General features: G+C 43.2%; 1 protein-coding gene across 1 annotated transcript in view; it reads right to left on the bottom strand.

Annotated features, from left to right (window-relative positions):
- WDR11 (WD repeat domain 11) overlaps nt 1-12,781 on the bottom strand; it is a 55,530-nt gene extending 42,749 nt beyond the window's left edge. Inside the window, exons 1-4 of the mRNA XM_056850110.1 lie at nt 12,673-12,781; nt 8,882-8,993; nt 8,183-8,336; nt 306-479 (exon numbers count right to left, since the gene is read on the bottom strand). Of these exons, the coding sequence (XP_056706088.1) occupies nt 306-479; nt 8,183-8,336; nt 8,882-8,993; nt 12,673-12,758 (526 nt within the window). The 5' untranslated portion in view covers nt 12,759-12,781. The remainder of the gene's footprint in view (nt 1-305; nt 480-8,182; nt 8,337-8,881; nt 8,994-12,672) is intronic.
- Nucleotides 12,782-12,989: the final 208 nt, after the last annotated feature.

The following is a 12,989-nucleotide window of genomic DNA, read 5'->3' as shown; positions in this document are numbered from 1 at the left end:
TGGGGCAAAGTCTGCAGCATGCACCGCAAATGAGCCCTCTCAAACACTGGGCTTCACTTAAGGCACACTATGTGGACCAGCAGTCTCATTTCCCCAAGTCTTATTTAATTCTTTTCTATTGAATTCTTTTCTATATTTGAAATCTCGCACAGCAGCCCAGTTAGCGAATGGCTGTCCTTGCTCTCATTTTTCTCACTGCATTCTCTGACTTTAACAATTGTTCAAATACCACACTGACCTTTTGTACAACTCTAATGTTTGCTCCTGTGGGACAGAAGAGTGAGATTTCTCCATATGGTACTTACACGTTAAATTGGATGGATCAAAGGGATCGAATGAAAAAGAGAGGATGTTTTCTGCGTAGCTTTTTTTCCAAAGCTTGGTGCCTGTATCTGCATTCCACAACACAATGTAGTTTGGAGGGTGAACAGCAAGTAGCAGATCCCGAGAGGCATCCTGGCTCCACAGCCACTGCATGTCTGTCAAAAGAAAAAAGGACCAAGACTTGAAGCTAACAGCAACAACTATGCCTTTCATCTGCTGGGTTTCTAAGACAAAAACCAGAGTAAGTGACATATTGGAAACACCAAGCTAAATATTTCATGATTTATAAGGGGGGGGGAGAGACTTAAATAATAGCAAAAAAAAAAAAAAGAAAAGAAAGAAAGAAAGAGAAAAAAAGGATAGAACAGACATTCTCTATCGTATGTAAATAGGTTTGCGGGATATGAAAAATCATTGATATTTTATTTTACCACTTCTTCTCTAGAGACACAATTGTCCCCCAAAAACCCTGCCTGAACTCACAGGTAGCATCTTTTTCCTCCTCTAAATATATGGCCTGAGGAGTTCATGAAAGCCCAGCTCCATTATTGCTGCTAAACCTAGCTGAAAACATAGCTGGCATAAACTTTACCAAGGAGCATTGTAAGTCGAGAGGCACTGCGATACTTGCTACTTGGGCAGGGCATGGAGAACCCACACAGAGCTGGCCACTTGATTGGTAAAAACAAAAAACAAAAAAAAAACCACTTGTCAACTGAATAGTCAAACACTGGCCAAGTACTTTTAAATGGCTTATTGTGTTGACAAGAAAAGGGTCACAAAATGTTGGGGGCAAATGCAAATGATAACAAATTAGTTAATATGAAAGATAATACTTTTCAAAAGACTAACCCAACGAGTTCCACTGAAGCAGTAATTTCTGCTAATAGATGAGATTTGTCAGTGGAATGGGGCTTGCTTATTTCTCCCCCTCCAGTGCAGACTGCAATGCTACTTATGGGTGGAGGTTATACTAGTTATGGGGGAATATTAGGTAGGGGAATCAGACAAAATCACCCACTTTCCATTAGCAGAAATACACCACAGGATCCAACCCGTTGATACAACTTTTATCAATGCTAGATAGTGTTTCAATAAGTGTCCACATTTCCTAAGCAATTCCTTTCTTTTACTTTTCTCCTAGAAACCAGAGGCTATATAAAAACTAGACCGTTTTTTAAAACTGAAAATCAAATAGAATTAAAACAAAACAATAAGGAACAACAAAAAACAGTTTTTAAAGTCTGCGGCTTACTTAAGACAACTGACTGATTCAGTATGTCTGCATACTGCATACAGGAGGCTAATAACAGAGACTTCTAGAGCTGGTGGCAGTTAGGGTGTCAGAATAGGATCCGGGAGACCCACGCTCAAATCCCCACTTCCTCCTGAAGTCTGCTGGGTGACCTTGGGCCAGTCACTCTCTCTCAGCTTAACATCTTCCAGGGTTGTTGTGAGGATAAAATGGAGAAGGTAAAGATGATATATGCTACCCCAAGCGCTTTGGGGAAAGATGGGATAAAAATGTGGAAAATAAAGTTTCTAGATGTGGCCCTAACTCCCGCAGGGCTAGGGGACAACCAGCTCCTTGCTAACAAATGAAAAAGTGGGTAAATAAAAAGGTAGGTTGCTGTTTACCACAGTGGCATTCCTGGTTTCATGAAATATCTGACAACACACAAATGGTAAATAATCAACTGGTAATGTACAACTGGCACGCACACAATATTAGGCAGCCATCTCCAGGTTGGGAAATACCTGGAGATTTTGGGAGTGGAGCCTGGGGAGGGCAGGGTCTGGAGAGGGGAGGGACCTCAGCAGGGTATAATGCCACAGAGCCCAACTTCCAAAGCCGCCATTTTCTCCAGGGAAATTGATCTTGGTCGGCTGGAGATCCATTGCAATAGAAGGAGATCTCTAGGTGTCAACTGAAGGTTAGCAACCCTACACCATATGCAAGCAGTTAGGAAGTACTAAGTCCACATGTTTGGCTGAGAAATGTGTAATTTGTATTCACACTTGGTTCACAGTGAGTGTATTGAGGTGAGGTAATTTTGAAAATAAAAAAAAACTGATGTCCATAAAATGCCATAATACTTAGATAAAATGGATTCCCAATAGCTTGTTGAGCATGCCCAGGCACTTTCACATATGTACTGAGGCTTCTTGCAATATTCCAAAAACCAGGTATCAGCAGCACATTAACAGACAGGGCCGGAAGCTGAGGTTAAAAGGGAAGGCCTCGGAAGCCTCCTTATGCCCCTGGAGCTCTCCCCCAATGCCCTTTAGATCAGATCTCAATCCGGTTAACTATCCTTGGCAAACACTCCTGAGAAGTAAGACAGCACTTCAAGACAAATAAAGCCGTTCAATTCTAATACATACTGATTTATACGTATATCTAACAAGCTTACGAGTAAATAATCAATGAAAGTAGCACATAGCAATGAAAGTAGCACACAGAGAGGTTCCAGGTGTATCAGGATGGTATAATATTTTACGTGTTCAACTAGGATCTGGGAGGCATGGGTTCAAATCCCTATACTGCCATAATGATTGCTAGGTCACCTAAGGACTAGTCACTCTCTCTAAATCTCAAAGTTATTGTGAGGATAAAATAGGGAAAGGAAAGCTATGCACACTAGCCTGAGCTCTTGGGGAAGGATGAATAAAATGTACTAGATAGATCTAAGCAGTTTTCAGAGCTCAAGACACCATCAGCATTTCTTAAATCTCTAAGTGAAACACTCAGCTCTTCTGCTATGCAGTCTAAGAGGCATTACCAGTGGCCAATAGACTCTCACATCAAAATTGCTGGGTTACATCCCACCACATGGGAAATCATTGTAACACGACACAGCCCAAAACTTGGTAATAATAATAAAAAATAACTGTTGGAGGATTACAAACCCTTCTGCAGAAAACTATTCCACCACAGCCCATCAAAGGCACTTGTACAGGCTCCAAGCCAATGATTACCAACAATGGAGAACAATTGTGGTTTATTGCAGCATATACCACTTCCTGAAACTTAAGGTGTTCTCTTTTGCCTCACCACTTCGTTTTCCTATCACTTAACACTAATTGTCAAAGAAAACTCCGCAATAATTATTGGAGGGGATGAGACTTTCAAATTATAATGGCCTTCAGATGTCTACTTCAAGTTTGGAGTAGGTTGAAGAAATAAAATGGCACTCTTTAGATCTTTCCACACTTTGGATAACACAAGATAACCTTCATTGTGGACTACCCAAACATTCAACACATTCAAATAAACTATCGGGGAAGAACTTGAATGAAATGACACCAGCAGCAATTCATACACGGACTAAAAAAAAAAAATCACATTCCTTAAGCCTACACAATATTATTCACTACTGTGTCTACAAATTAGTCTTTTACCATATTGCTCCCACTTCATCATAAGAAGCAATCAAAACAAAATTCAAATTACTTCAGTGATATTTCAGGCAACACAGTCAGAGAAAGGGGGGAAAAACCTTTCGGTGACACTGGGTCATGAAAAATTTTATGAGACAGCTTTGAAAACAAACTATCAATTATTTGTAAAAGCACATGTCGGAAATTTCATTTCTCCAAGATGCTGTGAATTTTACTTCAGGAATAAAACCAATGTACAACTGTAATGTTAATGAGGATGTGGTTAGTACTAAAAACAGCAGGAGATATACAGCTTCTTCAGAAAAAAACCCACAAGAGAGTTTAAAGGTACAGGAGAAGGAGCTAAATCAACTAACTGCCCTATGAGGAGCAGTTAAAATGCTTATGGCTGTTTAGCTTAGAAAGAAGGTGGTTAAGGGAAGACATGATAGAGGTCTATAAAATTATGCATGGTATGGAGAGAGTGGATAGGGAGAAGTTTTTCTCACTCTCTTTCATAATACTAGAATGCTGGGTCATCTGCTGAACCTGGAGAGGGAGATATTCAAAACTGATAAAAGGATGTATTTCTTCACACAGCGAATATTTAAACTATGGAACTCCTTGCCCCAGGATGTTGTGATGGCTGCAAACCATTTTACTCCCAATGGGAAAGTACGCCAGTATATGGAAAGTTTATCAAACTGTGACCAAATTATGGTAATTTATTTCTTAACAATTTAATTCACTGGACTCAAATATTATGAAATAATACAAGTAATGTCTAGGCCAGGGGTGTCAAACATAAGGCCCAAGTGCCGGATCCGGCCCCTTGACAGTTCTTACCCAGCCCATGAGCCAGCCGTGGCAAACTCCCCCCCCTTCTCAATCTGGCCCAAGTGACATTTATGTCATATCCGGCCCTCATAACAATTGAGGTTGACACCCCAGGCCTAAGCGGCATCTGACATAAACACACACAGTATGATCAAACATTTACAGCCCATTCCTGAAGGGGGGAGAATCCACGGAGGGAAAGTATACCATTTTAAAAGTATACCATATAAAAGTATACCATTTTAAAAAGGAGGAAAATACCCCATAGTGAAAAGCGAAGCTGCATCACCGAAAAAGGTGACACAGCCCTGATACCACTCAAGGGGGCGTTCTTGGGGCGAAACGGCCACCTGGGAATGCCCCAGGAACGCCCCCCCATGCCAGCATGGGCTTTCCCTTCTGTGATAAGGTGGCACCTACGCCGGCATGGGGTCACACCAGCTCCTAAGGAGCTTCACCCCCCTTCAGTAATGGGCCCCAAAGCTGTCTCAGAAACTGTCCTCCTTGAAATCCTATCTAATAACAAGCCATGGCCTGTTTTTTTGTGTTAGGATCAACAGAATCTCTCATACTGCATTAGAAGGGCTATCTTGGGGCCACTATGGGATACAATTAAGAATTAATACATGGAATTTAAATTTTTAAAAAGCAACATTCATTAGGAAGCAAGAAACCTTACTTAGTTTTACATCCTTGTTTTTCAGCATATTTTAAATAAGGAGTCAGAGACCTGCTGACTTGGCAAACTTGACCTAAAGCCAATGTTTACACTGTATTTCAACTGGAGTCTGTCAATTTTGTGGATGTTCGTCTTACACACAAGACACGTTAAAGTATTAAATAATCTGTGGTTTTAGCTTTTTCCTTCATATCCTAACAGTGCATTCCTGAGGTTGGGGGCCGAATCGCCTTAGGAGATAGCGTGACCCCTACTCCAGTGTTCATGTCACTTGCGCTGTGCAAACTGGCATGGACGCCGGCGTAGGGGCACTTACGCCGGCCCTTTGGACTGCGGCGGCAGCGGAGACCTCGGACGCCTGCGCAGCCTCTTGCTGGCATCCTCCCGGCACAAGTTCCCGTGCCAGCGTCCCAGGAGGTGTTCCCGGGGCATTTCAGCCCTGGAATGCCCCCTAATGCAACAATGTTGCTGCACTACCTTTTTGGTGGAGCAGCATCGCTGTTCACACTGCCCCCCCCCCCCCACATTTTCAGGTTTTTATATACTCCTTTTCCATCTTGTGCCCATAGAAAACGCGGCAGGATCCAATTCTATGCTTGTGTACATGGGAACCCAGCACAACTTTATTTGTTCTGGCTCATGCCTGTCAGTCTGTACATGTTTCAGTGTACCTCTAATGCTCCACTGATGCGGATAAAAAGAGCATTCAAAAAGCTGAACAAAAGGGAAGACAGAAGGTTGTTTGGGAATATCTATTAACTTTCTACCTAGGAGAAAGACCAAAAATCTCTTTTCCCCACAATAGAAAAACAAACACATGCATATGTGGAACGAGACCAAGTGTACAGGCTTAAATGCTACAGTAACACCAAAGCAATCCTCTCTCACACTACATGCTAGCTTACAAGCACCACCATCTACTGACAAGTAGCTACGGAGGTAATTCTAACTGAAACCGTCACCTAGCAACTGAGTGGCTCCCCTCTTGAACTCACCATTAACATGCTTAGGGGGCGGATATAGTTAGCCATGTGTAAAAGAACTAAAAAGCATAGGCCCTGCTCCACAGACCCTATAGCCCTTTCCCCAAAGGACTAATCCAGTCAAATAGAAATATCAGGGCAAGTTAAATTAAATACTTTCATTAAGATGTAATAGCACCTACTAAGCTCTGAGCAACATACATTTATTTATGCTGCCTCAGCAATGAGACCGAGGCAAGGTAGTATCAAAATGGGACAAAGGACTGTGTGAAGAGGGAGGTAAACATGCATATAAACAAAATAAAAGAGGCGAAGCTATGGACGGCACCTGTGAGAACTTGTAATTGTCAACCAGGGAGGAAACAGTAGACAGGGAGATTCTTTGAAGAGACACAGTGGGCGTGAGCCATGGGCTTGGATCCTGTAGGAAAACTCTACCAACAGTAGAGATTTCATTCCGCAGAACAGGACTTCTTCGCCTCCCTCTTTCTGCTATTGCCTAAAATGATTGCTAAGACACTGCTCCTGGGGGGAGGGGCATTAAAAATCCACACATACCCAACTAGTAGACATTTACCATAGCATCCAAGCCATGAGAGGTTTAAATGCTTAGGGCTGTTTAGCCTAGAAAGAAGGAGGTTAAGGGGAGATATGATAGAGGTCTATAAAATTATGCATGGTATGGAGAGAGTGGACAGGGAGCAGCTTTTCTCCCTCTCTCATAAAACCAGAACGCGGGATCATATGCTGAAGCTGGAGGGCGAGAGATTCAAAATAGATAAAAGGAAGTATTTCTTCACACAACGCATAGCTAAATTGTGGAACTCTCTGCCCCGTGATGCGGTGATGACTGCCAACTTGGAAGGCTTTAAGAGGGGAGTGGACATATTCATGGAGGAGAGGGCTATCCATGGCTACTAGTCAAAATGAATACTAGTCATGATGCATACCTATTGTCTCCATTATGAGAAGCACACCTATTATATTAGGTGCTATGGAACACAGGCAGGATGGTGCTGCTGCAGTTGTCTAGTTTGTGGGCTTCCTGGAAGCACCTGGTTGGCCACTGTGTGAATAGACTGCTGGCCTTGATGGGCCTTGGTCTGATCCAGCATGGCTTTTCTTATGTTCTTTTTTAAGTAACTTTTTTAAAGGCAGCAAAAAAAAAAGTGCGGGGAGAGAAGATAAGTCCTGCTATTATGAAAGAACTTAGCAACCCCTAGGCCCTATTTCTATACACATTTCCATCATCAAACAATTCTTTTAAAGAAAAACTCAGGTTTTTTTTAAATATGCCATAAAGAAACTTTCCAAGCATCAATAACATTCACAAAAAGACTAAAACTATTTTCAGACGTAAAATAAAGCCTCATTCGCCACAGCAAGCATGAAATACATGTTATATTGTCCTTAAAATCTCTCTCTTTCTTCATCCCTCCCTCCTCACAACACAGCAACTAAACACTTCAAAACAAATGCCAAGTAAGGTACTCCTGCACAAGGAATACAAATATTTACTTAAAAGCAAACGGCAATGCACAGATATGATAAACGAAAGACAATTACACAAAGATCTGGAGTCTGCCTAAGAACAGTAATTCCTTGACATCATTCTTTCTTTTCGGTAGGAAGTGCATTTACTGTTCTGCCACAATGATGAAGATGATGAACAAGAAGAGTTGGTTTTTATACGCCGAATTTCTCTACCTTTTAAGAAGAATCAAACCGGCTTATAATTGCCTTCCCTTCCCCACCACAGACACCTTGTGAGGCAGGTGGGGCTGAGATAGTTCTGAGAGAACTGTGACTAGCCCAGGGTCACCCAGCAGGCTTCATAGGGAGGAGCGGGGAATCAAACCCAGTTCACCAGATTAGAGTCCGCCACTCATGTGGAGGATTAGGGAATGAAAACCGGCTCTCCAGATTACAGTCCACCTCTCCTAACCACTACAGCACGCAAACAGAGCAGTTCTCTTACCCTGGATGGGTTTTGTGTGCTCTTGGATTTCACAGCGAGCAGCTCCTGTAGCCACATCCCAAACAATGATCTTTCCAGAGGCATCAGCTGAGGCTAAGCGCAAAGAATAAGGTGACCCAACATTGTGGTGATAATTTTCTTTAGCCCATTTAACCTAAAGATATGAAATAAAATGACAGTTATGTGTACATAAACTGGAGCAACTAGTAGTTTAGATAATTTTTGGCTAACAACATCATTAAAAAGTCATTAAAGAAATGGGCTAGTTTACACTATTGACAGATTTATAATATAAATAAAACAGAAAAATGTAACATCATAAATATATGGAATGTGATTAAAAAAATAAGCCGCAGAATCTTCTTACAAATGACGAGTCCGGGGGTAAAGCCGTGGGTTAGATCTGTGAACCAAAATGGAATGAACTCACAGATCTCTCCCCCTTCTTCAATCCCCCTGGACCCCCTCCCAGGAGCGTGTGTTGTGTGTGTATGGGGGGGATTTCTGCTGATTCCCCCCCTTCTTGGTACAGCTCTCTGCACTGCATCATATCCTTCCTCCCTGAAGCCCCATTCCAATGACTGTTTTGAATTTTAGCTTTAGTCATTCGTTCATTTTAGATTATACATTTTTTTTCTTATTCAGTGATAAAATATTGATTTTGCAATCCTCCTAAAGGTATTTTAAAAAGATGATTACCTTTACAACAATAGCTTTGTGTCTTTCCAAAACCTGTAGCGTCTGAGCAGTCTTGGAATCAATCACTAGAACAAGAGAATGGCATCCATATGCAATCAAGCCTTGCCAGCCCCTAAAAAGAAAGATAATTTTACTTGTTGTTTATTGTGTACTTCATATTAGTTGACACTTAGCTGAACTGTTGCGGCTGGGATCCACAAAGAAAACAAAGCCATGTAAAAAAAGACAACTATTGTAGGATTAAACATCATGATCCACAGTCTTGGTTATTATGTAGCTAATACCAATATCCCACTAAAACATTTACCATTAGTAAGAGGGTCCCCTCCCCAATCTTCTAGTGAGGATAGCCTTCTACTTTTGTTCTATGTGGCCACTGACATATGCCTCTCCTCTAGTGTGTGTGTGTGTGTGTTAAGTGCCGTCAAGTCGCTTCCGACTCATGGCGACCCTATGAATGAAAGTCCTCCAAAATGTCCTATCTTTGACAGCCTTGCTCAGATCATGCAAACTGAAGGCTGTGGCTTCCTTTATTGAGTCAATCCATCTCTTGTTGGGTCTTCCTCTTTTCCTGCTGCCCTCAACTTTTCCTATCATGACGGTCTTTTCCAGTGACTCTTGTCGTCTCATGACGTGACCAAAATACGACAGCCTCAGTTTAGTCATTTTAGCTTCTAGGGTCAGTTCAGGCTTGATTTGATCTATAACCCACTGATTTGTTTTTTTGGCAGTCCATGGAATCCGTAACACTCTCCTCCAACACCACATTTCAAAGGAATCTATTTTTTTCCTATCAGCTTTCTTCACTGTCCAGCTTTCACACCCATACATAGTAATAGGGAATATGATGGCATGAATTAATCTAGTCTTGGTGGCCAGTCACATCCTTACACTTCAAAATCTTTTCTAGCTCCTTCATGGCTGTCCTTCCCAGTCTCAATCTCCTTCTAATTTCTTGGCTGCAGTCTCCCTTTTGGTTGATGGTGGAGCCAAGGAATGGAAAGTCTTGAACAATTTCAATTTCCTCATTGTCAACCTTAAAGTTGTGTAATTCTCCTGTAGTCATTACTTTTGTTTTCTTGATGTTCAGCTGTAGTCCTACTTTGGCACTTTCTCTTTTAACTTTCAGCAATATTTGTTTCAAATCTTCACTATTTTCTGCCAATAATGTAGTGTCATCAGCATATCTCAAATTAATGTTCCTCCCTCCAATTTTCACTCCACCTTCATCTAAATCTAATCCAGCTTTCCTAATTATATGTTCTGCATATAGATTGAAGAGATAGGGAGATAAAATACATCCTTGTCTGACACCTTTGCCAATTGGAAACCATTCCGTTTCTCCATATTCTGTTCTAACTGAGGCCTCTTGTCCAGAGTACAGGTTGCGCATCAAAACGATCAGATGTAGTGGCACACCCATTTCCTTTAAAACCAGCCATAGCTTTTCATGATCCTCTAGTACCTTTATTTATTTTTCAAATTTCTAGCCCTCCCTCCCCAGCCACCGCGTGGGGAACAACACTTAAAAGCCATACAATAATCGCACCAGCATCAATAGACAATCAACAATAAAATTACATAACTTAAAATCATTACGATCAGAGGTGGCACACAATTCCCATTATGCAAGATGAGACAGACAGGTGGCCACCCCTTCAAATCCATAATTTTTTTTAGCATTATCTATATAGATCTATAGTGCAGCAACATTTGAAACACCATGTACTATTTTGGTTGCTCCACCTCAAAAAGGATAATATAGACATGTCTATAGACACAACAAGGGCAACAAAATAGTTAAGGGGTTGAAACACCTTCCCTTTGAGGATAACTCCCCCCACCCCCAAGTGCATGCATGATAGACATGATAGACATTCACACAATTATGTCTGTGTATGGAGAAAGTGGATTAAAAGAGTTTCAGGGGGTAGCCTTGTCAGTCTGCAGTAGAACGGCAAGATTCGAGTCTCCAGCAGCATCTTGGAGACGAACAAGATTTGGGGGGTATACGCTTTCAAGAGTCAAAGCTCCCTTCATCAGACAGGAAGATAAAGAGAAATTTTCCTCCCTCACCTGTAATGCAGTACCTGGAGATCATCTTGTGAAACTGATTCAGAATGGACAAAACGAAAGTACTTCACCCAATGCTTAATTAACTTGTGGAACTCAATGCCACAGAATGTAGCAATGGCCCTAATTTAGATGTTTTTAAAGGGAATGAAACAGACTCTTGGCTATTACCCATTGTGGCTGAAAGTTAAGAGGTAGCATATCTCCATGTTCAGAAGTGGTATACTTCAATGCCACCTGCCAAGGGGCATCAAGCAGAGGCTGGGCCAAGCCAGTATGTTGTAATGGCTTCAAATCCCCACTCTGCTATGAAGCCAATGGGTGATAATAGGTTAGCCACACTCCCTCAGCCTAAACTACCTCACGAGAGATGGGGAGGCCATGTGCGCCACCTGGAGTAAGGGCAGGATAAAAATGGATAGACGGATCTGAGCCCTCACACTTCTACAATGGGTATTCCAGGGCACTTTGCAAAATACAAGACTGACCTAGATGGGCGATGGACTAGATGGACTGACCCATACTGGTCTGTATGGCTTATGTTCCATACTCTCCTTGTCTTCTTTCCCTCCCTCTTTCACAAGAGCCAATGCGGTGTAGCGGTTAAGAGTGGTGCTTTGGAGGGGTGCACTCTAATCTGGAGAACAGGGTTTGATTCCCCACTCCTACACATAAGGCCAGCTGGGTGACCTTGGGCTAGTCACAGTTCTCTTAGAGCTCTCTCAGCCTCACCTGCCTCACAGGGTGTCTGTTGTGAGGAAGGGAAGGTGATTGTAATCCGGTTTGTTTCTTCTTTAAGTGGTAGAGAAAGTCGGCGTACAAAAACCAACTCTTCTTCTTCTGCCCTCCCGCTTTCTATCCACTTCAATGCACCTTCCAGCCAGCTCCCCTCACCCCAATGAAAGCTGAATCCCCTTTCCCCAACATCCCCCCCCTCAAGGAGTGTAACAACAGTCCCCTCACCACTGGGTCAAGCACACCACACTCCCCTTCGACCTCCCATTCAGCACATTAGCACGGCGCCAAACACAACACAACAAGAAATCAGAAGGAGATTAAGACTGGGAAGGGCAGCCACATAAAGGAGCTAGAAAATATTTTGAAGTGTAAGGATGTGTCACTGGCCACCAAGACTAGATTAATTCATGCCATCGTATTCCCTATGACTATGTATGGGTGTGAAAGCTGGACAGTGAAGAAAGGTGATAGGAAGAAAATAGATTCCTTTGAAATGTGGTGTTGGAGGAGACCGTTACGGATACCGTGGACTGCCAAAAAAACCAATCAGTGGGTTATAGATCAAATCAAGCCTGAACTGACCCTAGAAGCTAAAATGACTAAACTGAGGCTGTCGTATTTTGGTCATGTCATGAGGCAACAAGAGTCACTGGAAAAGACAGTCATGCTAGGAAAAGTTGAGGGCAGCAGGAAAAGAGGAAGACCCAGCAAAAGATGGATTGACTCAATAAAGGAAGCCTTCAGTCTGCAGGATCTGAGCAGGGCTGTCAAGGATAGGACACTTTGGAGGACTTTCATTCATAGGGTCGCCATGAGTCGGAAGCGACTTGACGGCACTCAACACACACACACACACACAACACCGGCCCACCTCCCAGCCTGCCGCGCAGGCTCGCCCCCTAAGCGCGCCCCCGTGCCCACGGGGTGGGGTGGGGGGTGTAGGCGGCCCTCCGGCCCCCCGCGGCCCTGTCTCCACTCACCAGTCCGCCGCTCCCCGGTTCTGAGGGTTGAGCGCCCCAGTGAGCGTCCGAGCCGACAGCTTGATATTGACCGTGTAGGGCTGCATCGCTGGGAAAGAAGGGCAGAGGCGAGGCGACAGCAGGAAGGAGCCGGGGACGACGGAAGGAAGCGGCCTCTGCGGACTGAGCGTCGCCGATCCCGGCCCCCAAACGGTCCGGGCTTCCCTAGCAGCTGGAGACGATCGGTTCCGGCGGCCAAAGTAAGTTTTTGCGCGGAAAGGGGGACATTGGCCGTAGCTGGGCTTCGTCCTTTTCTTTACCAGACGCCCCCCCCCCCC

Source organism: Euleptes europaea, chromosome 5 (genome assembly GCF_029931775.1).
Source record: "Euleptes europaea isolate rEulEur1 chromosome 5, rEulEur1.hap1, whole genome shotgun sequence".
NCBI lineage: Eukaryota > Metazoa > Chordata > Lepidosauria > Squamata > Sphaerodactylidae > Euleptes > Euleptes europaea.
Note: the sequence above shows the minus strand (reverse complement) of the source record. Positions and strands in the feature narration are given on the sequence as shown.